Here is a 26,548-nt window from a genome sequence, read left to right on the forward strand (position 1 = left end):
CTTCCTGCCCTCCCCAGTCTCCACCTCCTTACCACTAGGAATACCCCCTTCAGACAATGTCTCATACCTATCCCCACATTACACACTTACCCTGTCCTTACTCGGGTAACGGCTGGTAGGCCTGACCCTGTCCCTCCATCCTCTAAAAATATGTAGCGTCTAGAGTGCAACCTTATTACACGCTTCTTTAGTCTTAATAGGCATGTACCTTTGTATGACTGGTACAGAGAACCAAGTGCATAATCGCATGCATTTTAGACTTTGAAAGGGGTCCTTCTTGGAGCCTCTCACTTCCAGCCTATTTCTATCATTCAAATACCGTATTTTCCCACTGATGCTTCTAGGGGTAGAGAACAGGCAATCTGTGATGTGAAAGCCATGCCCTTTGCAAAGCTGGCCCTGATGCCACCTTATAGCCGCGGGAGTACTCACAGGGCTTCCTGCAGGGCCAGGGTCTCCTGGAGATCCCGGTGATCCATTCTTACCCTGGTGGAAGAAACACAAGTAATAATCTACCAGGACATCAAGGAACAGGACAGTGGAACAGAGAGACTGCTGGATGTGGAGAACCCGATCTCACATGGAGAGCTGTCATGCAGGCCAGCCTGGCTCTCAGTAAGCCACATCATTATTCAGAGGATAGTTCTCAACTTATAAAAGGAGCCTATAACACCTCACTCATAATATTGTGAAATTAAATGAGTTTGTCGGCATGATAAAGCTTAGGTTGGTGAGTGATGCCCACAGAACAGGTGTAGTAAATAATCATGACCTCATCCATCCACCCATCTACCCACCCACCCACCCACCCATCCACCCATTCACCCATCCACCTACCCACCCATCCACCTATCCATCCATCCATCCATCCATCCATCCATCCATCCATCCATATATTCATCCATCCATCCATCCATCCACCCATCCATCCATCCACCCATTTATCCATCCATCCATCCATCCATCCATCCATCCACCCACCAACCCATCCACCCACCCACCCATCCACCCACCCACCCATCCACCCACCCACCCATCCACCCACCCACCCATTCATCCATCCATCCATCCATCCACCCACCCACCCACCCACCCATGCATCCACCTATCCACCCATCTTCCATCCATCCACCCACCATCCATCCACCCATCCATCCACCCACACCTCCACTCACCCACCACCATCCATCCATCCATCCTTCAGCTCAGAGGCTGTCTTAAGGAAGAACACAAGAGTGCTCAGAACACGGCAGTGCTGTTCTCAGCTTAGGGTGCTTGTCCAGGTGCTAACTGCATTCTACTGTTCCACTAGGGGCACAGTTATATCCAAGAGATGATGATACTGACACAGACAGGAAAAATGGCTGCACACAATCATGGAGCCACTAAACTGAGGGTCCGCTCATTCCAGAATCCAGGACTGACCCAAATGATTTCGCATGCTCTGAGTTGGGTATTTTGTGCACACCCAAAATTGTGATAAATAGATTGGTAGTGCAAAAATCAGAAAGTTTAAGAATTCTTCTAGCTATGCCGTTGAGGACCAGACAAATTCCTATTAAGGCTGAAGTTCACAGCTTGGCTTCAGCAGGCTGGGTGGGTCACTGCCTCTGCCCACCACTCTCCTCTGTCTCGGGACCCTCCCCCACCAGATGGCTGTGTCTTTATGTGGCTCTCTTCCCTGCTGGGAGCAGCCCAAAGAATAGTGTGTGTCTTGCCCCTCTCTATGCCCGGCATCTAGCACCGTGCCAGACACACAGGAGATACTCTGTGGAATGAATGCACCAAGAACATCCCAGGAAACCACTCTCCGTTGATCCTGTAACCAAAAGGTGCTAACATCCTATAATCTGTGAAGCACGCATCCACCAGTGAGTCAGCTTCAGGGAAACATGTTATAGTAAAAAGAAGCTAACGCTGTCTGAGCCAACGTCCTACGCACTGGACTTTGCACGCAGTCACTCGCTGCGCACAACAGATACAAACATTGCCATTCTACAAATGGAGAAACTGAGTCACGGAATGGCTACACAACCTGCCCAAGACAGAAGTGAAGGGGCTGAGATTGGAACCCAGGAAGCACGGAGCCCAGCCCTGTGTCTCATGAGAGACACGACTTGCTGGTGATCATGATTAAATAGGGTTCATATCTTATGCCTAAGAAGTGCCCATGTGACCATGGGTGATTCATGGGGCACAGCTCACATGATCCTTCCAGGAAGCCTGAAGGGTGGATATCTTTATCTCTGTATCACAGATGAGGAAGCCGAGGCACAGAGAAAGCCCAGGATCCGCACAGGACCCCTCCAGGGAATGTGATGTGGCGGCTCCTCCCGGCACCTCCCTCCGCCCACCCACCAGCCCATCTGTGTTTTTCTAAAAATATGTGCTTTGGCTCATCCCTATGGTAATTATCTCTCTCCTCCTCCTCCCTCTGGTTTGCAGAGAGGATAAGGGCCAAGACACGTTATCCTCGGTGCCAACACAGGCGGATGTACTCAGGAGGGGCGGCTCGGGGCAGCCACCTGTCACCTGTCAGGGCGCTGGGGGCCGGGAGGGGCTGGGACCTGGCTCCCTCCTGGGCTGTAGGCCACTCCTCATGCCCCACTTGTCTTGGAAACCACAGCCCCTCCTCTATGCTCCAAACTCCTGTTCGGCGCACCTCCCACCAGGGTGATCTTTCTGAGAAGGAAATGTGGCACACACAGGCCCAGGTAGATCTTCAGCTGCAGTCTCTTGAATCAGACTGCCTGAGTCCAAATCCTGGCTCTGCTATTTCCCTGCTGTGTGATCTATGGTGAGTGACTTGACCTCTCTGCCTGTGTTTCTCATCTGGGAGCAGGGATGGTCAGAGCCCCGGCCTCGTAGGATTCCAGAGAGCGAATAGGTAAATTCCCACGTGTCCCCAACACTGGGACTGCCAGTATTTCCTGGAAGCTCTCCATAACCACTCCGTGTCTGGTTCAAGGTTGTATGAACCTGCTGAGGTTGCGAGGAATCTTCTCTTCACTCGGGAAGGCCGATCGATTCCAGTTGAGTGAGAAAGAGGTTATCAGAGGGATAACCTAGGACCTCCTCTAATGCGTTCAACTAAGTATTTGGCAAACTCTAGCGGTTTATTGTTGGTTACGGAGTCCCTGTGATGGCCACTCAGCACTGATGGTGGCACATTAGAAAAACACAAAGCCACCTCTGGGGACCTCGGGGCTTCCAGGCCAAGGCCCATCTCCTGCATGTGGGTGTGAGGCCCTTGGCATCCTCCCCCGGGGCCTGCTGCCAGCATCTCCCCTCCCCACACCTGTCCCAGAGTACTCGCTCTTCCCCACACGCTGCTTTCCTTTCCCTCTTCCATGCCCCTCAACACACTGGCATTCATCAAGGATGTACAGAACGCCATTTTGTGCCAGGAGACCCTGGAGGGGGCCAGTGCTGGGAATGTTCCGAGGGCTGGACACTGTTCCAGAACTTCACTGATTTAACTGCTGGATCTCACAACTTCCCTTCACTTTACAGATAAAGAAGCAGGACCAGAGGGGTTGGGGGGGGGGGGGGTGATCCTTCTATGGACTCACCCAGTCTGTAAAACAAGATGCAAGCTTAACTCCAGAGCTTGGGTGTGGAAGCTTCAGGATGGCCCGAAGGGGCCCCAGCGGGTGCCTGGGGCTCCAGAGCAGGGTTTCTCCATCTTTCTGCCCTTACATTCCTGCCCCGTGGCTTATTCGGACATTTTCTCCTCATCCCATATGAAAGTTTAACACCACAGCTGTACTGAGTATCTGTTTCTGGTCTGTATGCATACAAAAAGAGTAAAGGGGCTGGGCATCCCAAGCCCTAGGGACTAAGTGTCCCTGGTGAGGAGACCTGCCGGGTGTCAGCCTCCTGGTCCCTGCATATAGGGATGGTGCTGATGCCCCCAGGATCTGCAGGTTGACACCACCAATGGTGGGCGGGGGGTGGACAGCTCAGCTCCCTAACCCAGTGCATGCTGTTGGATGAGCAAATGCCATGTTCCAGAAAGAGGAGAAGAACAAGGTCAGACAGTGATCTGAAAATATGAAGCCAGGGCTGGGATGGAAATCCCCAAAGCACCAAATGCCCTGCTCCTGAGCATTGGTGTCGCCCTGTGGTCAGTCCCCCAGCACATGATGTATCCATCACTGCACACAGGGGACATGTGTCCCACTGCTGAAACACCTAGAACAGTAGGGCTCACTGAGCTGCCCGCATCCTGGTCTGACAGCTGTCCTTCATGCCCTTCCTCAGACGCAGGGGATCCAGGACTGGGTGTGGGAGGCACCTGGCCACTTTGCATCCCCCAGGCTCCAGACTTAGTGTAGAAAGGGGGATGTGAGTCACTGTGGCCCCACCAGGCAAGAAAGAGGCGCCCCTTGGTGAGTTCCAAAAAGATGTGGCATTCAAATGCCTAAGACCTGTCCCAGGTGCGTCTGGTAGGATTCTGAGGACAAAGAACATGGCCATGGCCATGGTAGGTAGAGAGCATTGGATTTGGTGTCAGAAAGTCTTGGGTTTAAGTCTTGCCTACAGCTCTTACCAGCTGTGTAACCAGGACCCAGGAAGCCCACGTATAGCTATGCTACAGGCTGTTCACTCATCTACTCCATACTCATCCAAAATTTACACACGCACACATACACCATGCAAAGAAGCAAACTGCAAAGATAAAGTGTCGTGTAACAGATGTGCATTCTATCTACATGCTTATAGGTGCATTGAAGACATTTTAAAATAAACACAAAATGCTATTATCAGTGGCTCCCTCTGGAGTCTAGTAGAGGTGGGGTGAAAAGAGAATCTTCTTTTAATTTGGATTCTGTATGATTCCTTCTATCATTAGCATGGGTCACAGCTGTGCCATTTCTGCACAGGACCTTATTTGGAAACAAAGTCACTGCAGATGTAATTAGTTTGATGAGGTCATGCTGGAGCAGGGTGGGTCTCAACCCAATACCACTAGTGTTCTTAGAAAAGGGGCACATTTGGACATCAAGACATGCCCGCAGGGACAATGCCATGTGAAGACAGAGGCAGAGATCAGGGTCATGTTGTACAAGCCAAGGAACAACAGAGCTTGCCAGGAAATCTCCAGAAGCTAAGTGAGGGGAACAGACCAGATTCTTCCTCACAGCCCTCAGAAGCAACCAAGCCTGTCCACATCTTGATCTTAGACTTCTAGCTTCTGGAATAGTAAGACAGGAAATTTCTTGGACATCTAGCCTCCAGAATTGTAAGACAATAAATTTGTTGTTGAAGCCACTAAATTTGTGGTTCTTTGCTATGACAGCCCCAGCAAACTAATACACAGATCATGCATCACACACTAGAATGACCTAAGGGAAGTCCTACAGGGCCCTGCCATGCCAGGAGGTCCCAGAAAATAGCCTAGGGTACATGTAGTAGGGCACTAGTGGGGCTTAGGGCAGTAGCTATTTCCAAATTCTAGGATATACTCCCATTTTTTTTTTAACATTTATTCATCTCCTGAGAGAGAGAGACAGAGCATGAGCAGGGGAGGGGCAGAGACAGAGAGTGAGACACAGAATCCAAAGCAGGCTCCAGGCTCCAAGCTGTCAGTACAGAGCCTGAGACAGGGCTCGAACTCACAAACCACGAGATCATGACCTGAGCCGACGTCAGACGCTTAACCAACTGAGCCACCCAGGCACCCCTATAATACTGTCAATTCTAAACAACACACAGGGCTGTACCAGGATGAGCCAACCAAATGTCACTGGGCTAACAGGCAAACATAGAGGAGAGTAACACTCACCGGTGGGCCCCTTAGTCCTGGGGGACCCTGTGGCCCTGTGGGTCCAGTGTCACCCTGGAACAGAGAGGGGTCACGTTATCACAAAGTGGATGCATGCAGATAATGGAGACACAGTTTCAAATGTGGACCAAACTTCATCACGTTCCCCAAGAGACCCAACTTAACTGTTCAGACCCTTCATCACCGATCTCCAATGATTCCAAGCATGGACGAACTCATTTCATGTAGATGAGTAAATGCGTGAACCTGGTTTATTTATTTACTTGCTCAGACACCGTCCACCCGATCCCACAGCGATTTCTGCTAGCGCCATTTTGAACTAAGGGAGGCAGCCATTGAGGAGAAGCCATCTTGGACGTCTGTCCCTGACTCACTGGACGGTGACTGAACTCACTCCTGCCTCTGCAGCCACAGTAGGAAAAACGCTGCCGGTGCACACAGTGCCTTCCAGGGTGCAACGTGGTGGTGATCCACCACCTGGTCTTCCAAGCAGCCTCGTGGCATGGCTATCATTCTCTGCCATGTTATGAATGAAAACACAGAAGCTCGGCCATGCTCCCCACCGAGCAGACTCAAACACTCTAGAAAATGGAGCTCTAAAACGAAGAGAGTCCTATAGTTGAGAAGGAGGGAGAAAGCACTTGCCCCCTGGTCTGGCATCCTAGGCTCCCGTCCCAGCTGCTCCCTGACCTGCCAGGGGAGCTAAGCTCAGCCACACTCCTGCCTGGGGAGCTCCTTCCATGCAACTGGCTATAAGTTGTACTGAGAGGGAATGGATTTTCAAGCTGCTCTTTGGCCTTGAGAGGTGCCTCCGGGGTCAGGGCTTGGGAGAGGGCCCTGCCCGGGGTCAATGCAGCTGTTCTGCTTTTAGCTGCACGACAGGGTGTTGCTCACACTAGACTGGCTTTGTAAAGCCAGTTCTGCTCCTGAGGTGAAACATGGGAGCCTGGCTGGTCCTCTAAGGCCCTTCTAGCTCTATGATCTCATGGAACAGGTCAGTCAAGAAGACAATGCGCATCAAGAGCCATGGGCGGGGTGCACTTCCCCAGGATTTAAATGCAGATCCTGATGGATATAAAGGGTGGGCATGAGACCCCCTTGGACCTCTTGGACCCCTTGGACATGGACCCTGTGCCCATGCTCCTGAGCAAATAACCACTCCCAGGAGGCCAAGTTGCAGCCACACATGTCAGACCCCCCACATGTGTCACATATGAGGTCTGGTCCCCCAGGGGCACGCAGAGCTGACAGATCCCACCCAGGCCGCCTCCTCCCACCTCTGACAGCCTGTGCAACCACCAGTCAGTCCCTGGACCTCTCTGGGTCTCAGGTTTTCTATCTATAGGACTAGGGTAAAAGATATCTTGCCCTGCCCTGATCCCAAGATCAAAAAGTCCATGAGAAGGGCGCCTGGGTGGCTCAGTTGGCTGAGTGTCCGACTTTGGCTCAGGTCATGATCTTGAGGTTCATGAGTTCGAGCCCCACATCGGGCTCTGCTGGCAGCTCAGAGTCTGGAGCCTGCTTCGGATTCTGTGCCTCCCTCTCTCTCTGCCCCTTCCCCATTCACACTCTGTCTCTCTCTAAAAAATAAATAAACGTTAAAAAAAATTTTAAATGCCACACAGCACATGTTAGTGGTGGCCATGATGGTGCGTTCATTAGACTGCGGAGCAGCCGGGCTGGAGAGATAATCTGGGAGATACTGAAATTCAAGCCCATGTGAGGCCGGACCCAAAATGCCACCACTGATACTAACAGATATGAAAGATGGATTCAGCAAAGCCTCCTTAGCTACGGGGCGGCACAGGCCCCAACTGTTGAGGCTGGAAACCCAGACCCCAGGGCCTCCTCAGGACTCCAAGGAGGACCCCAGGGGCCGGCAGGTGAGAGACATCACTGGACAGTTCCGAGCATCTGCCTATGCAAGCCTCCACAGGCACCAACCTCCAGAGCCCTCAGGGATGCACACTGTCCACTCTCTCTACCCCTTCCACAGGCCCAGTCGGGCCCCACAGGACACCCACACTCACATCTTTTCCTGGCGACCCTTCCCGGCCAGGGGGCCCCATGGCACCAGGCTCTCCCTAGAAGGGGGAAGTGGAAACAAAATACCCACGTTAGGGAAGAGAATGCAGAATGCCAGCGCCTGGTCTCTGTGCACCTGGGGGGCGGAAAGACCCAGAAGCACAGCCCACCTGAAAGAGCCCCACTGAGTCCTGGCCGAAGCCGGGGTCTGCAGTGCCCGCACGGCCAGCTGCGAGGGCCTGGACCCCACTGTGCCTCTTTAAGCCACAGGCAAAACCGAGCCCAAGGGCCAGGCACACCGGCGGGGAATTCTGCCTCTTCAGTGGCTGACCCATTGGACACCTCGGCTTTCCCGTCCCTAAACGGAGCACGGCTGGGGGTCTGACCAGCCTTCCAGGTTCCTTCTGTTTGGGGCATCCGAAGGAGAGGGAAGAACGTTAGCCCTGGGCCCCCTGCAAGGCTTGCGGGCAGCACAGCCCACAGAGGCCTCCTGATTCCGGGCTGATTTGGTCACATCGGTTGTACCTCAATGTCTGGCCCCCAAAGGAACATTTAGAAAAACCAGACCAAGACCAGGCATGGCACTTCCCATGATGCCCACTGTCCTCTCTCGGGCAACCGGCTGCTGTGCTGGCCTGCGGGGCCAGGAGCCCTCAGTCTAGAAGCACCAGCTCACGTCCACCTGGGCCGGCCGCCAAGGCTAGACGTCCACTTACCCGGGGGCCCGGTGCACCAGAGTCGCCTGTGTGTCCCTTGAAGCCCTGGAAGAAAGAGGAGTTAGTCCACCAAAGGGCAGGCTGAACAGGCGAGAAGGGGCAGGCACCTGGGGTGACAGGTGCGCCCCCTCTCGCCGTGGTTCACCTGACGCCTCACATTCTAGACCCCAGGCAGAGGCTAGGCCCTTGATGCTGGGTGACGGGGTGACTCTGCACCATGACTAGAGCTGCAAGGCTTGTTCCTACAAATGCTCCAGCGAGTCAGGGTGTCGCCCCATGTCCTCCTGAGCGTCATCGTCCTGATGTTCCCCCGTCTGGCTTGCACCCCCAGTGCCTGGCCCCTGGAGTAGGTGTTTCCCTGCCTTCACTCTACAGGTGGGTCTCAGGGCTCCTCCCTCATTCCTGCAGCTGTGGCCAGCCCCCCCCCCCCCCCAACAGCCTTGTCCTGGGCCACAGCGCTGGGCTCTCCCTGCACAGAGATCACCTGATGCACCGCTACAGAGCGTCAAGCCCTACGAGCAAAGCGGAAGCCGTTAGCAGGGCTGACACCATCATTTCTAATAGCCAGACCAGCCTGTTGTGTAACAACCCCATTACACGTGTGAGGACGCCGAGGCTCGAGAGAGAAAATACCTGCCCAAAGTCCCAGGATCAGAAAATAATCCGATTCAGATCCAGGTCTGCCCAGACCCGAGGCCCTCCCGCTGTCCCTGCTCTGCACACTCTCCTGACCGCTGGGTTGGCATCTCACCAGCTCTGCTCTCGGGGCGCTTTCCCTATCTGCTGACACCCAGGTGGCACGGTCCCCGCCTGAGGGGCGCCTGCCCACCTGGCCACCTCACCGTGCCACGTCCCAGGCTCTGCTGCAGGCTGCACACTAGGCACTCCCTTCCCGCTCCAGGCCCGTGCACACATGTCCTCTCTTCCCGGCGGATCCCTTCCTCATCGGGACACTCCTCCCGGCTGGAGGCCTCCTCCCTACCAGCCTCCTGTCTCCAGCCCCATCTCCCTCAGTCCTCGCGCGCTCACTCTCCGAGGCCCTCCTCGTACCTTTGTCACCGGGCATCCTGGCCAGAGCACCGCTCTGAGCCCCTGCAGCACCCAGTGCCCCCGGCCAGCCGGTCCCCAGCCGGCGGCTGGCACAGAGCGACGGACCTGTGTGAGCAGAGCCCGTGCACGCAGCTCAGACAGTAGCAGAGGAGAAGAGGGAGGAAATCCCTCCCCGTGGAGCCCCTGCCACATCCTGTCACTGCAGATGGCTCGTCTTTCCCCCGTTTTACATAAGAAGCAGCAGGCTCAGGCCTGTCCGTCACAGGCAGAAGCGGGAGAGCCATGACCCAAGCCCAGGTCTGTCTGACCGCAGAGCACGCCCTCCCCACTGTCACCCTCAGCTCTGGGAGGCAGCAGTTTGTGGCCAAACCAGGCCGTCCAGAGCCAAGGCCAATGTCTCCTGGCTGACCCCACCACGCTCTCCCCTCACCTTATCCCCTGATTTTACCTCCTGGTTCCAAAAAGCGAATGAAGACCCGGCTGGGGAGAAGGCCACCACAGGGCCTGGCCGTCCGAAGAGAGAGACCACCTAGCGGCCTCTCCGATGTGGTGGCTGTTACCCTGGGAACATGTTCTTTACCCTGCTTCTCCAGATTTGGGTGGTAAGAATGTGTGACCTCACCTGCCTCTGGGAGGGGGGCTCTGGGGAAGGCTTCCAGAGCAGCAGGTGGTATGGGGACAGGTGCAAGCTCTCAGGCTCCAGGAGATGCAGGGGACGCAGGGGCCGGGAGCCTGGCTGGGTGGGTTTCACATCCCTGCTAAGCTGCTGGCCACGTGGCCCCCCCTCTGAGCCTCAGGGGCCTCGGCTATCCCTGGGGAGGTGACCCCTGTCTGTGGGGTTGTGGTGAGGATTAGACGAGGTGCTGCCACCAGAGCCGGGCTGTCACTCGGTGACCAGCCAGGAAGCGTCAGTGACTGAGGCAGAGGACAAAAAGGAAGCTGGCTCAGATCAACCACTGTATCTCGGAGAAGTCAGCTCAGCCCTCGGGAGTCCTAACATCACCTACAAAATGAGAAGACTGAAAGCACCTGCCTGGCATAGATAGCTTTGCAGAATTAATCTATGGAAAGGGGCTTCATGGACCCTTAAGGCCGACTTTGGAATCAGGTCTGGAATAGAACCATGAAATAGAACCACTTGGGAGCCGGGGGTCTCGGCTACTCTACTTCTCTTCAGTGGGACTCAGTTTCCACGTCTGTAAAATGGCGATAGAACTCACTTTGGCCAAGTTGCTGCCAGCACCGCCTAAGAGATAAACAAGTGTTCTCTGCTGTTCAACACAGGCCAGTTCTCTTTCCCTGGAGACGGTCAGGGCCTGCCTGGGCCCCAGCACCTTCCTCGAAGACACGAGAATCCCAAATCCAGCCATCCCAGAGCTGGGACCCCTGGTACGCTCTCTTCCCATATAATCATGGACAAAATCAATGGAGGGAGCCTCACCGCGGGGCCAGGCACGCGGCTGGGAATTTCACACGCTTCATTACATGCTTACAACCACCCTACAGAACCGGGAGATATTCTGATCTCCATTTCATAGAAGAAGACACAAAAGTCCAGAGAGGTCTCCTGATGAAATTTAGTAAGTGACAAGGTGAAAGCTGAACCCACATTTGTCCATCTTAGAGGCCGTGTGGTTCTTCAAAGCCTTGCTCTCTGACTTATGCTGTGCCAGCCAGAGAACACGGGTCTCTAACCCCTGCGCCTGCACTGAGGTAGGATTCCTTGCAAGTCTCAACTGAGAAATGCGTCTTGCCCCAACACGGGTCCCAGCAAATGGATCCCCTTGGCTAAAAGGAAGACCTTCTCCTCCAATAAGCCAGGAACCACCTTTAAAAAAAAAGCCAACACTAACTCTGTGTTTTAATTCCACCATAGGAAGTAATATTCCCCATCCTTAGATTTTGTTCTCCTAAAGGACAATCAGGTGAAAAGCAAGGAGATTTAGGAAAAAGGAAATTGCTTTTTGTGTTCCAGTTCCTTCTTATTGAATACTAGCCAGGTGAGTTATTGATTTTAACAGAAAAACACATTAAGGAAATAGAAGTAGCATTTTGATCTCTTACTTCTTGCCAGATAATTGGATTTTAGGAATTTTATTAAAAATAATGTTTTTTTCTAAAAATAAATTTATGGAATTGTGTAAACAATTTTGAAATTATGAAGAAGTAAAACATTTAGCCAAAAAAAATAACCCCCAAATACAGAGTTCATTTTTATAGAAAAATTATCTATGTATGTTTACATGTATAATGGCTTGACAGCTAGATATAGATTGATATATAAATATACACGTCAGAATTCATACTTAAAATAAAAGTCAGAATTCATACAGAATTCATACCTACATCCCCAAGATCTGGAAAGAATGTACAAAAATGTGAACACAGCTTTACCTCTGTGTCATAGAATTACAAGTAACTCTATCTTACTCTCTAAAACATTATTTTTCTTATTCTTTTTGTATTAGTACCATCATTGTCATTGTCACACAAGGAGAATGGGTTACTTTCGTAACTGGGGAAAAAACCTTTAGCCATGGAAAGTGTTCAAAATTAAGACTCCTTTTTAGGTTCTATCATCCAGAGAAATCCCATTAAAATGATCGTAAACAGGTTAAGAACAAAGAAAACTTAGAACAACATGGCAACAATGGTTGTCATTTGGAAAATAAATCCTACAGCCATGCATACATGAAAGAACTGAATTTATTACGTACGAGCACCAGGGCCTTGGAAGAGAGGTACTTCTGGAAATCCAGAGTGGGCTGGCTCAGCACAGGAGCCGGGCGGCTGAGGCTGCATTGTACTATGGACAACAAGCATGCACGTGCACGCATGCACACACACACACACACACACGCGCGCGCGCACACACACATGGGCACTTACAGGCAGGCCACGGGCTCCCTCTGGTCCTGGTAGACCCGGGTCTCCAGTTTTGCCCTGAGAGTAAAGAAGAGAAGAGCCTGGGGACACCATGATAAGGATCTTCCCTCCTGGCCACCTGGGCTTCACGGCGTTAGGTTTCCAGCGGCCAGTCTCTCACCCCTGCCAACTCTCCTTCCCGGCACGGTATTCCACCTCAGTCCGTACCAATCCCCCCCACGTGTCCAGGCTACACGCTCCTGGATTTTCCCTGGACTGTGCTGGTTACACAGGGTGTCCTCTCTGAAGCCACTGTTCCTAGTGGCCCCTGGTCGTTCTCAAAAGTGCTCTGCTCTGGATGCAAAATGCTGCAGACACCCGAGTTCTCAAAGACTCTGTGCTCACTCACCGAACCACTTCAAGGCAGCTATCAACTGCTGCACGTCACACTTGGGGACACTGAGGCTCAGAGAAGCCATAGCTTTACTGAGCTCATCAACGGCAAAGCCAGACTGAACCCCGCTGCGTGTGACATCCCCGAAGGCTGCTCATCTCAGCCGGCAGCTGCCTCGGACAGGAAGGTCTGCCATTCACCCCTCCTTTTCCCTGGCCCAGCTTCTCTTTACTACAAGAAGTTGTGAGGACACCCGGGCCATTCAAACTCTTCACCACCAGCAGCCTGGCATTGCCCTGGGCACAACTAGCCACAAATAACAGCCAACGAGAGACTGGGAGCTAAAGTCCAGGTGATGTGGTTGGGGTGGGGTGTGTGGAGGGGCAGGGAGCCGGTGAAAGGGCACATCCGACTGATGGGGGGGGTGGGGCAGCATCTGATCCTGCCTTCACTGAGACAGGAGGAGATGCCCTTCCCCCACATTCCCCTCTTCACAGCCTGGAGACCTTGAGGATCTGATGGGGCCCATTAGTGGGGAAGGAGAGTGAGGCGCATCTGTGGATTTGGAGGGAAAATCGCGGAGAGGAGGGGGTGGGGCAGGTTTGTGTGACTGATTCGAGTCCAGCCGTGTGATCTCGATCTTCCCTTCCCTGGACCTGTTCTCAGTTGCAAACTCAGCACAACCCCCCCCCCCCCCCGCCCCCAGGGCTTTACGACCGCAGGTACATGGTCCTAGCCTGGCTCCCACACCTGCTGCCCTCAGGTGACATGCCCATCACTGGTCCGAGCATAACAGTCAGCAACTCCTGGGGGCCTTCCACGTGCCAGACACAAACTGAGTGCCTCACGTGTTCTGGCAGTGAGGCCTCACTGCAACCCGTTGAGGGAAGCATGATCGCTTTCCATCGGCCCAAGCACTGAGGCACAGAGAGGTTAAGTGATCTGTTCAAGGTCACACAGCTGGGGTTCTAATCCAGGTATTTTGGCTCCAGAGTCTCTGTACATCATTATACACTATAATTATCACTCAAATACCTCCTAATAAAGATGACACAACAGGCAACTCAAAAAGCTGCCTAGCTACGTATCTATCTATCCATCCATCATCTACCCATCTGTCTATCTACTATCTGTCTATCTGTCCATCCACGTCCCTAACACATAGGAACTTGAAAAAATACACCGAGTGTAGCAAATGCTGCTGCTTTCCAACCACATCCGCTTGGCTCCCCGAGGGGGGGCGCCCATCATCGGTAAGCAGTCCCTGCTCAGGCTGAGAGCTGTGTGCAGAACGGCCTTCGGGCGTGCCTGACATTGAGGTGTGGAAGTTAATGTGTTCGTTAATGCCTCCCGGAGCAATCCTCAATTTAAAAAGGCTTGAAATCGACAGACAGATGGATGGACTGGCTGGCAGGGCTGGGGGCACGGATTCCAAGTGAGCTCCTCACAAATTCTCAGAGGGTCTCCAGTGACACTGGCCTGGCTGACCGCTGGAGGGGCTCACTCCCTAGCCTGATGTCGGTGGCTTTCCCCATGGGGATCTTTCCCAGTCTCATTTCCTCATGCCCTCGGTGTTTCCTGGGAGCACTTCCCAAACGCCCCGTCTGCCGTAAATCCTTGTCTCTGGATCTGCTTTTATGGGATCCTGTGCCGCTCATTCCCAGGCCAATTTCTCAGGCCGCTCAGAGAGAGAAGGCGTCACAAAGGCCACACACTGAGATTCCGGAGTGAGCGACTGGCACACTCCGGAAGGCTCCCAGTTGGGAGTTGCTAAGCCCCCACTCCCTGCCTCCTCATGTACTGACTTACCCACCGCATGCCCAGAACAGACTTGGTCTCGTACTGGTCTAGGCCCAAGGCCTGACACAGGCCTAACTGGAAGAGGCAATCCATAAACACACTGGATGCAGACCGAGGCCTGACAACTCTCAGAATAACATACCTGGAGAAAAGTTGACTTTCTGGGGCACCTGGGTGGCTCAGTTGGTTGAACGTCCGACTTCAGCTCAGATCATGATCTCACAGCTCATGAGTTCGAGCCCCGCAATGGGCTCTGTGCTGGCAGCTCAGAGCCTGGAACCTGCTTCTGATTCTGTGTCTCCCTCTCTCTCTGTCCCTCTTCCCCCTCATTCTCTGTCTCTCTCTTTCTCAAAAATAAATAAACATAAAAAAAAAAAAAGTTGACTTTCTGTCCTGCAGCACTGAACTCGGGAGTCAGCCTCTGGAGGGTGAGTCCCAGAAGCTTCATTTACCAGCCGTGTGACCTTGGCCACCCTGCTTAACCTCTCTGTGCCTTAGTTTCCTCATCTGGGGCAATAATTACACCATACCCCATGGGGATCTTCTGGGGGTCACAGTGGAAAAGGTAACAAAGCATCTGTGCCGCAGCGCGAGCCGGGCACATAGTGACGGTCTCCATTCTCTCTCCCCTCCCACAGTCTCACCCCACTAACTGCCACGTGCCCTCCACGGGCTGCTCTGCTGGGCATCAGCCTTCGGTGGCTTGGCAGGGGCCTTTTGTTTACACTGCTTGCTGCCCTAAGCGCTTTCTTTTCCTCTCAGCAGTGAATTCTGGTTCCGGCATCTGGCAAGCAGTGAAAAATGATGAAGAAGGTGTTTCCTGCAACTCGCGTGTAAGATGCAGAAGTCGTAACAGTTTATGACCAAATTAAATGGAACTGGAAACCTCGCTGTAGAAACTTCCGTGTAGTCCCCCTTAGTGGCTCTAAGGGTTCTGCAGCTCTGACCTCAGCAGGACTTAAAACCAGGGCGGCTGGGGAAGACTGACGTCCTGACGTCATTACCAGTGAGATGAGCTGGTGCCTTCCGCCGATGGCTGATGTCTCACCTCGCTTGGTTGTCCAGCGATTCTGGCCAAGTTGCCATGCGTCTTAGAGAAGGCTCACGGCAGTGTCTGGAGAATACCTTCCTCGGGGCTGCGTAATATACTAGCAGGGGCACGCCATCATTGACGCTCTGCCATGGGTGGGCGTGTGGAGGGCTGGGTCTTGAGGCCCAGACACCACCTTCCAGCTCCCCCCAGTACTGAGGCCATGGAAGGGATCTGGGGAGACAAACATGCTGGCCCCAAGGGCCCTGACCCACGGGCAAGAGAAGCAGGCAACTGTGCAGGACCACAGTGAGGCCACAGATACGGGTCGGCAGAACCCCTGCCCACTTTTTGTTCCAACCAACTGCCGCTGGGGCACAGAGACTCCCTCCCAAGCACTGGGTCTGTTTCACTGTGTGTCCTGGGCAGGTGACGTTAGAGAAAAAGAAAAGGGGAAAAAGCAAAACCTGCAACTCTAGGCCAAAGCTGAAGAAAGGGCGAACTCCCTTCACCTGGAGCTAGCCAGAACGCTCAGGTTTTCGGTGGGGATAACAGGCTTCCAGGGTATCAGGCTTCTACTCCAGCCGGTGTCTACCTGCCCCAGCTCCCCTCCCGTGTCAACAGGACGAGGCTGAAGGGGGCAGTAAAAAAAAAAAAAAAATGCAGAGGCCAGGCTGAAGTCCCAGGCTCAAGTTCTGATTCTATCACCAGCCCATCATATGACTTTGGGCCCATCACTGGACCTCCCTGAGACTCCATTTTCTCAGCTATAAATGGGGACAGCAGCATTCACCCTGTAAGGTCGTCAGAAGAAATAAATGAAGTAACACAGAGAAAGTGATTCCTGCTGCACCTGTGTCACAGTAGCTCGTCCACAAAGAACAGCTGTTAACGGAGACATTACTAATTTGGTGCATAAAATGGTAAAAAATTGAGAGTCCCTTACCGGCTCCCCGGGGGGACCTGGTTTTCCATCTCTGCCCTCTTTGCCTTCTTCTCCCTGCAAGAGAAATCCAATTGGTACTGGAGGTGCCGGGAGGGAAGACACAGGCTGCGTTCGGGACACACGCCTAGTGCTGGGCTACAGTCACACCGAACAGCTAAGGGGCCACTTGAACACACAGAACCGGTTTGACTTCCTGGTTTCTTCCCAACACCACAATTCTGGCTGGGATCTCCGATCCACAGCGCCTGGCACAGAGCGGAAAGGCAAAAACTTGCAATAGCATCATTCCTGGTTCTGTTGATCTGCAGAAGCCCCTAGTAGGCATGTCATGAAGACAACCTTGGGACACCAGAGCGTCATGTCTGGGCCTCCGGGATTGAATGCAGCAAGGAGTGGGCAAGGATGCAGCTTCTGATGGAGACACTGGGGACACTGGACAGATACAGGGCAGCACGGGACACACGGGGGCTCAGGGAGCCAACACAGATTACGTGTGGGTTACGAACAGCTGTGAACACTTGGCGTTTCTCTCCGTGAGATCCAGCTGGGATTCCCTCCCCATGGCCAGCCTCCTTGCCCTCAGGAGGTCACTAGAAGCCTCAGGTTTCCCTAAGAGACCGTTATTCTTCAAGTCTCTGCAAACGGGAAAGAGAATTCTATACAATGACGATGACATCACCCAGACTTAGGTTCCAATCCTGGGCCACCTGGACTGGGGGTGAGCGTGGGGGTCTGGGGAAGGAAAGCAACCAGGCAGCAGGGCAGTGGGGAAAATGAGTCAACCCAGGCAAGGTCTGAATCCTTCTTGCACTACTAGGCACCTGATCTTGGGCAAATTATCGATATCCTCAGCCCCTCAGTGCCCTGCTCCTAAAAAGAGATGGCAAGTGTGCTCCACAGAGTTACCAGGCGGTCAGAACGGAAGCTCCTGCCCGTGAGGCAGAACTAACCCAGCATCGACACGTGGCCCCAGCACCGGGGCTGTCTCTGCTGCTGTAGGCATTCAGGACACCAGGCGTCGTTCCTCATCAGTGCCTTCAACATCAGTGGCCTGGCAGCAGGGGAAGCCGCCGTGGACTGGAATCTAAGTTTCGTGGCCATCCAGGGCGCTGGTCCAATGCTCAACGGACACCCATAACCCTTTCCGGCATAATGCCGCTCCTGGCATAACCATGTTAACCAGGGAAACCAGTGGGGCTGCTATGGAAGCCGGGCCGTACTGGGCCTCTTTTCAATCAAGAGTTTCCCAGAAAGCACTTTTCTCCATGCATGCAGCAGCGGGGGGAGGTCAAGAGACGCGTGCGTGGGAGAGGAAGCCAATCACAGGAGGAAGCGCGGCCAGGCTGGAGACCTGTAGACTCTGGCTGGAGACCCCGAGGACCCCCCGGGGGCAAAGGCATGATGTGTGGGAGCAGCACGAGTGCCACATGGGGAAATGCGGAGGAGGGCCGTGTGTGGCCCACGGAATCGTCTGAGAAGGAGAGGTGGCTTTCCGAGAGAGAGAAGCTGCCTCAGGCAGACCTGCTGAGCGGCCCGTTAATGTCTCCGAACCTGCTTCTGCACCTTCAGTAAATGAAAGAGATGCTCCCCGACTGCAGGGGGAGGAATACGAAGGGTCTTTCTGGCACAGAGGGGTGCCTAATAAATGGTGAGGTTTGTGGCTCTCCTTCCCAGAAGCGACCGTTGGTGCCCAATGAGTGTTAGCAAAGTCACAGTGCGCCCCCCATGGCCCTGGCCAGAAGCAGAAGCCACTTCCTAACACTTAGTCTTTCTTTTTAAAAAAATGTGTGTTTATTTTTTAGAGAGAGAGAGCAACAGGAGGGGCAGAGAGAGAGGGAGACGCAGAATCCGAAGCAGGCTCCAGGCTCCCAGCTGTCAGCAAAGAGCCTGACACGGGCTCAAACCCATGAACTGCGAGATCATGACCTGAGCCGAAGTTGGACGCTTAACCGACTGAGCCCCCCAGGCACCCCTAACACTTAATATTTCTTCTAGCCAGTTCCTGTATGTAAATACATCCATGTCTCTTACACGTTCCTCCTTCTACCTGGAGTACCTTCTTCCTGACCCCTCTCGTCCTTCTCAGCCTTGACTACTCGACCTTGAACACTCACCTCAAGTGTCCCCTCCACAGACATCCCTCCAGGTCTGGCTTGGGTGTCCACTATGGGCCCCTGGGACCCCCTCTACCTACCACATAGCACAGCATGCTCTGTGTCAATGGTTTCATCCTTTTCTGTTTGGCTTCTCCACGAGACCCCAGGCCACATACTGGCGGGGACCACGGCTGGGTCTGTCTGGTTCCTCGAATTCTGGCCTAGGTCAGCCCAGATCTAGGAAGTACCACTTGGCGCTGTGCTGGGGAGGGTGTGGTGCAGGTGGACAGAGATGGACGGGTGTGTGTGGCTGCATCTGTGTTGTGTTGGTGTAGGGGGCTGAGTGTTCCTGGAGCACTGCTCAGATTTCTACCTAAGCCCCTGGGGAGGCTCAGGGCACCTCCCAGAGAAAATGACGTCCAGTCCAGACCTCAGCACGAGCTGCTGAGAGGGTCCACGGCAAAGGGTACATATGTCATAACATGCAGAAAGCTCTTTGCACAGAGCCCATCGGGGTGTGCACCGTGCACATGAAAGCTATGAGGATTCTTTTTTTGTTTGTTTGTTTTAATGTTTGTTTGGAGACAGAGAGAGAGCAAGCAGGGGACAGGCAGACAGAGAGAGAGAGGGAGAAAGAATCCCAAGCAGGCTCCCGGTTGTCAGCAGAGAGCCCGACGCGGGGCTCGAACTCATGAACAATGAGATCATGACCTGAGATGAAATCAAGAGTCGGACACCTAACCGATTGAGCCAGCCAGGTGCCCCGAAGCTACGATGATTCTTATCCTCCAGGCAGAGGAGAGGAAGTGTTTCTGACACAGGAATGATACGGAAGAGGCAAAGGCATTCAGAGTGGCTGGGGTGGGGGATGGGGTGAGAGAGAGGAAGCCATTCCCGAGGCTGCAGGGATAGCATGTGCCCAGGCCTGGCTTATGTCTGAGAGACAGGACCTCCCATGGAAGGGAGGACAGGGTGGAGGGGCTAAGGGGACATTATTAAGAAAATGGTGAAGTCAACACCGGAAGCCATGCCTCTCTCCTCCAGTACGCTAGGGCTGTGGTGATAGGGGCTTGGCACAAAAGCCAGACCAGGATTTTCTCTCCTTAGCTTCACCATCGCTAGAATTATATCAGTCAGTACCTTCCAGCTGCCAGGACAGGCTAGGCTGCAGGGCCGCAGTGTAGACCAACATGGGTTTCTCAACCCAGCACATCTTTTAAGATCTGTGCGCCCTGCACACGTTACTTAACCCCAGGGTCACATGGCTGCAGGGAGAGCTGACAGTGGTGCCTGGGAAATGTGTCTTTGACCAGTGCAGTCACTTCTCAGATACTTGAGGAGGGAGGGCTCTGATAGACCAGTTCATTCATCCATGTGTTTCTTTAAGTAGTATTTGCCGGGTGTTCACTACGTGTGGGAAAGCCAAAGCCTGGTCTTCTAGAACCCACAGCCTAGAGCAAAACCCCATGATTAGCAGGGACTTTTCTGTTAGATTTCCATATCTAGCAAACAGTGGGTGCCTAAGTAGAGTCTGCCGAATGAGCAAATAAGTTAATGAACATTGGAGGAAGGGGTCACTAATGAAACGATTACACAAATAAAGATGTGATTACCGCTGAGATAGGCCCTCACAAGGAAAGGAAAAGAGACTAGGAGAGACTGCCCCAGCCTAGGGGGTGCAGAGAAAACTTCCAGGGGGTGATGCCTGAGATGGGATGCAAAAGAGCAAAGGCAAAAGCAGCTGGTGCAAGAGGTAAGGAAGAGGCATTGTGGGTAGACAGAAATGCATGGGCAAAGGCCCTGTGGTCTGGAAAAGAGAGGATGCAGAACATTCTACGAACCAAAAGGAAGCCAGTGTGGCTGCAATAAAACAATACAGTATGCAGGGCCGGGGTCGGGGGCTGTGGCCAGTAGAGGCCCAGCAGCAGGCATGGGCCAGACCACCAACTCCACAGGGATGGGTTCTCAATGCAGGAGGCAGCATATGATCTCTCTGGACCAGCCTTACTAACTAACTAGAGAGCTCAACCCTATTGAGAAGTATATTAAATTTAAAAGTCCAGAACAGTATTCATAGAAAGTAATTTGGCAATGTGTATCAAGACCCTCAGGGGTGCCTGGATGGCTCAGGTGGTTAAGCGTCTGACTTTGGCTCAGGTCCTGATCTCATGGCTTGTGGGTTCGAGCCCCGCGTCGGGCTCTGTGCTGATAGCTTAGAGCCTGGACCCTGCTTTGGATTCTGTCTCCCTCTCTCTCTGCCCTCCCCCACTCACTCTGTCTCTCTCTCTCAAAAATAAACATTAAAAAAAATAAAGAACCTCAGACATTATTACACCTGACACGTGAACCTCACTTTTGAGGGCCATTACGTAGAAAAGTGCCATGCACGCAAAATAGCTTAATATAGTCTTAAAAAAAAATAACGATAAGATTTATGAGGCAACAGAGGAATGATCATATATATTATGGTACATGCGTTGGGTAGAGTGTATATAAAATTTAATGAGTGTATGAACAGTTAATACCAGTGTGGAAAATAAGAAGTGTTTATTTTATCATAAATAGTTCATTATCACAGTTGTGCGTGTGTGTGTGTGTGTGTGTGTGTGTGTGTGTGTGTGTGTGTGACAGAGATCTTAACCGTGGATACACACATATGCGTGTGTGGAGAGAGATAAAAACATCATCTACACAAATCAACAACAACAGTGCATGCTGCATAGAAGAATGAGGTTAAGACTGACCCCACCAAAAACGTACTAACTTGGCTTTGGTTAGTGATTCTCCTTCTCATTTTCTGTAATACTCGAAACTCCCCCAGTGACCATGTCTTACCTAAACAGTGGTGCAGTATGTTTTGGTTTGCTCATTTTTGTAGTAGAGAAACCAGGTTTTTGGTTTTTTGGTTGCATTTTGTGTGTGTGTGTGTGTGTGTGTGTGTGTGTGTGTGTGTGTGTGTTTAATCTCACTTACCGGGATTCCGGGCAACCCAGATGGGCCTTCGGGGCCAGGAGGACCTTCTTTCCCCTAAAGGATGCAAGACACAAAAACACCATTAGATCTCTCAGGCTGGCTTTTCTGGAAGGAAACGATCTCACACAGAACTCACGGGCTGGCAGGCATCTTCGGTGAGAAGCTAAGTGCTTGCCAGGCATTGCCTGCCCCACAGCAGAGAGGCGCCCAGGGTGGAGCACATCACGGCAGGTGCATGTGCACACAGGGAAGCTTTCCAGCGTGTTACATGGACTCAGGGGGACTGAAGATGGAAATGCCTGGTGGGAAGAAGATGCTTGGGGTCCACAACACTTGGGTCCAGCCCCAGCTCTGTACTTTATCTTCAACACTGCCTGAGGGCCAAACCCTCACCACGCAGCACCACAGCTCCTGACCACAGCTCCTGACCTTGTTGGGCACATGGGATCCAACACAAGCAAAAAGCTGGCCTGGGGCTAAACAGATGGTTTGGTGTCACCATCCCCTCGTCTGGAGGCTCCTAAACTTCCTACCAAGTTTATAGCTGGTGTTTTGAAAGACTATGCTTACCAAATTGCCTTAATTCATACTTCATTTTCCATTTTATTCGCCAGACACACATCACTGCCAAACACAGCTTCTCAATCAGATGAAGTCATCAATGCTATCATTTCTATCTGGATGAGTGTTCTTATGTCACCTGTGTCTCTAATTAAGAGGCCCCAACGCCTTTATAATCTCCGGCCACTGTTTCTTTTGAAGTGGTAAAATGCCGATGTCAGGTTTTACATTCTAATCCACCTGCCACACAAAATGAGGTTATCCTTAAGGCTTGTGATGTTAGCTTCTTGGAAGAAAACCAAAGGCGAAGATATTTTGATATTTAATTCAGATTTATACAGATTTTATAAACAAAGTGGATTTTTTTTTTGTCAACTTGGAACAAAGACTCAGCATCATTAGGGATTTTTAAATACTGATAATGGAGCTTGCTGGATTCCTTCCTGAAGGTCTGTTTTTCCAAAGACCCTAGTAGGGAGCCACTACTGGAATTAGCAAACTCCAGCCCTCGCTGCTTTTGCAAATAAAGTTGTATCAGAACACAGTGGAACCTTTTTGTTGACCTACTGTGCATGGCGGACTTCATCTTATCACAGCGGTGCTGAATATTTGCGACAGAGACCACGTGGCCCATGAAGACTAAAATATTTACTATTTTGGGCTTTTTTAACCCCATGATGTGAGCTGAAGATACACAAGAGGTCAGCTTGGTCCTAATCCTGTTTGTATTGTGCAAGTTGTGCTTTGCTGTGGAAATTACACAGTTTTTGTAATGCTTTTTTATTTATTTTCGAGTGAGAGAGAGAGCGAGCTTGAGTGGGGGAGGAGCAGAGAGAGAGGGAGACACAGAATCTGAAGCAGCCTCCAGGCTCTGAGTTGTCCACACAGAGACTGACGCAGGGCTCGAACTCATGAACCACGAGATGATGGCCTGAGCCGAAGTCGGACACTTAACCGACTGAGCCACCCAGGTGCCCCAGGAGAGAATCTTAAGCAGGCTGCACGCTCGGCATGGAGCCCGACGCGGGGCTCGAATTTGTGAACTACAAGATCATGACCTGAGCCAAAGTCAAACAGTTAACCCACTGAGCCACCCAGGCACCCTGGAAATTACATAATTATTCATTAGGTAACCCAACTAAATGTAGGTGGAAAAAGAAAAAGAATGATCTTTAAGTTAAGACTTTATTTTACAAAGATGACTCACTATCTAGATGGCTGTAACGAGATAGCTATAAAAGATTAGGAAAAAAAATACCCTAACGATCTAGGATTCTGCATTCAAATTGCTTCACAGGTGGTGTTACATTCTCAAACCACTTTTTCAAGAAGCAGCAAACAGTAAGTGGGTAGATGTTCTTTTTACAAGAATAACGACAAGAGACTCCACTAGGGGACCCAAAATCGAAGTAAGGCCTTCCTTCTATGTCAAAAAGATTGGCAAATGGTTTATGTGTTTCATTTCAAAATATAATGGAAATATTTTCAGTTTGTATCTTTTTTTATTATGTCCCATTTAGCTTTTTAAATTTCTTTTTTTTTTTAACCTACCAATACTCATTGTTTATGCTAAGAAAACTCGGAGCATACTCTGGTTTGATGTATACAGTGAAATATCGGGACCCCAGGCAGCTTCAAGCACAGCCATCGCTTGCCACAGGGTCCCACAGCAGAATCGATGTCTCACTCAATACAGTTTAGCTCCGAGGTATGTGAGATTCACATCTGGGCTGTATCTTCCTCTCCTGGGGCAAACGGTCTGTGTTTGTGGGGGAGATCTTTTGGTGTCCGAGAATGGGTGCAAAGCTGCCTGCGGTAGGTTTTATATTCCCTTCCGCCTGGGACTTCTAGGGGGGCAGCTTCAAGAGGACTGGCCGGATGGTGAACAAAAGCCGATCCATGCGGCTGTTAGTTTTGGATCCCAACATCCCCGCAGCCCCCAGCCCGGCCATCCCCCACAGTGGGTCAGAGTCGAATGGCAGAAGGACACTGAATCGGGAGTTTCCAAAGTGACTTAACTCCCAACTTGGACATTAATTACCTGTGTGTCCTTGGACTAGTAACCCAAACCCACTGGGCTTTGCCCTCCTCCTCCCAGCAGGAGGTTAGGACGAGCTGTCCTAACTGATCCCTCAAGAGCTCCTGGCATCAGAGCCCAGAGATGCCAGGGGAGGGCTGACCTGCCTGCGAGCCAGCTCGGAACGCCAGGCAGAGTCCTGTGTGACTCCCCTCTCTGACTTCTCACTCTTTTTTGGGTCAGTTGGGTAACAGGAGCTACTCCTGTCCAACGTGCCCGCTGAAATATACCGTAGCCTCAGGGCGGGTTGGCTCAAGCCTTTCCCCTCCCCAGTGCCTGTTCAGAAGAGAACCACACCCACAGGGCCTGTGTGAGCTGGTTGTAAACCAGACTCTGGAATCCCGGATTGCCAGGCCATTCATCCAAACCTATTTTATTTTATTTTATTTTATTTTATTTTATTTTATTTTATTTTATTTTATTTTATTTTACTTTTTTATTTTATTTCACTTTAATTTTATTATTCTATTTCTTAAATTTTTTTAACGTTTTTCTACTTATTTTTGAGAACAGAGCATGAACCGGGGAAGGGGCAGAGAGAGAGGGAGACACAGAATCCGAAGTAGGCTCCAGGCTCTGAGCTGTCAGCACAGAGTCCGACGCGGGGCTTGAACCCATGAACCTCAAGATCATGACCTGAGCTGAAGTTGGACGCTTAGCCAACTGAACCACCCAAGTGCTCCAAAACGTTTATGTCAGAGGCAAGAAACCACTGTCCCAATGGGAAGCAAACAACTCCCCTCCCCCATGGTTTCATTGCAAGACTGTGAATACTTAGGATGAGGAGCCACGGAGGCAGAAGGAGGACCAGGACCAGGCCTGTGAACACCTGGGTTCTGGGAAGCCCAAACAGACTCAGGGCAGGTCTGGTCTGCTAAGGAACTTACCGGCGGCCCTTGGATCCCTGGAGGTCCAGCGGCCCCAGCAACGCCATCCGCTCCCTAAGGACGACAGAGCAGGGAGTCAGTCTGCTGTGAGGATCTCAACAGAGATGGTTAGCGCCTCTTTGTGCACGAAGCAGTGCACGGAGGGTGCGTCCTGAGCCCCTCCCCAGCTGCCAGAACCACAGGTGCTCCTGGGAGCCCCCGCCTCCCTCAACATGCTGGTCTGGTCTCTGGGAACACAAAGATGTCAGGGGAACAGCAGCCGTGGGGCAGGAAGGACCAGAGTAGTCGCCAGCCAGCCGGCGACTGTCTCACTTCAGAGTGGATGCCTCTGGCTAACATCAGGGGACATTTGGGGACAGAAGGCAAGAAGGAACAAGTGGATTTATCTTCGAGGCTAATAAGGAGGGTGTTTTTGGTTGTGCCAACCCAGGGATGAGAAGTGCATGGAACCATGAAAGAGGAGTTCTATGCACGTAAGTGAGTGCGGCAGGGTGAGTCCGCTCAGCTCCCTCCCCTGCTGCTCCCCCTGCGTGAAATCCAGTCCCCCAAGGCTCAGAGCGCACAGCCTGCCCTCGTCCTCATCCCGGCTCAGTGAGAAATTATCCACCTCCCAAATCCAAACTCCAAAGCGCCTGCCTCTCCTAACACCTTCATTTTCCTCCATAGCCTTTATCGCCATCTGCCACCCTAGTGTTTGTTGATGATTTCCTTTACTGGGAACTAAAACATTGCCTCGGAGATAGTGGGCACTCAATATTTCTTGAATGAATGAATGAATGAATGAATGAAAGCTGGGCTGGCTGGCAGATGAGACATAGATTTTTTTTTATTTTTTATTTATTTATTTTGAGAGAGAGAACTCGCAGGGGAGAGGAACAGAGCGGGAGAGAGAGAGAATCCCAAGCAGGCCCCATGCTCAGTGTGCAGCCCAACACGGGGAGTGATCCCATGACCCTGGGATCATGACCTGAGCTGAAACCAAGAGTTGGAAGCTCAACCAACTGAGCCCCCCAGATGCTCCAAGGGGACAGATTGTTTAGACTAACGAATACACTGCTTCTTTCTAGCTTTGGTCAAGGGGTATACGATTCCCATCTTCAGCTTCCTTGTCAGTGAAAGGGTAGAAGTGATATTATTGTCCGGGCTGTGAGGAGGGGAGCAGGAAATGAGGCAGTGCTTGCAGTGTGCTTAGCATGGAATAGAAGGTATCAGTTGGGGTGCACCCTCTCAGAGCCAGCGTCCCTGGGTCCATGTCCTGGCTCTCCACGTTACTCCACTCCTCTGTGCCTATCAGTTCCTCTGTAAACTGGAGAAAAAGAGCTCCTATTTCAGCTGAGTTG

The 26,548-nt window shown here is 52.0% G+C and overlaps 1 protein-coding gene across 1 annotated transcript in view; it reads right to left on the reverse strand.

The window, feature by feature from the left end:
• COL22A1 (collagen type XXII alpha 1 chain) overlaps positions 1–26,548 on the reverse strand; it is a 235,627-nt gene that overhangs the window by 17,288 nt on the left and 191,791 nt on the right. Inside the window, exons 47-54 of the mRNA XM_047841976.1 lie at positions 25,209–25,262; positions 21,684–21,737; positions 16,615–16,668; positions 12,469–12,522; positions 8,530–8,574; positions 7,819–7,872; positions 5,789–5,842; positions 433–486 (exon numbers count right to left, since the gene is read on the reverse strand). Of these exons, the coding sequence (XP_047697932.1) occupies positions 433–486; positions 5,789–5,842; positions 7,819–7,872; positions 8,530–8,574; positions 12,469–12,522; positions 16,615–16,668; positions 21,684–21,737; positions 25,209–25,262 (423 nt within the window). The remainder of the gene's footprint in view (positions 1–432; positions 487–5,788; positions 5,843–7,818; positions 7,873–8,529; positions 8,575–12,468; positions 12,523–16,614; positions 16,669–21,683; positions 21,738–25,208; positions 25,263–26,548) is intronic.

Source organism: Prionailurus viverrinus, chromosome F2, assembly GCF_022837055.1.
Source record: "Prionailurus viverrinus isolate Anna chromosome F2, UM_Priviv_1.0, whole genome shotgun sequence".
Lineage (NCBI taxonomy): Eukaryota > Metazoa > Chordata > Mammalia > Carnivora > Felidae > Prionailurus > Prionailurus viverrinus.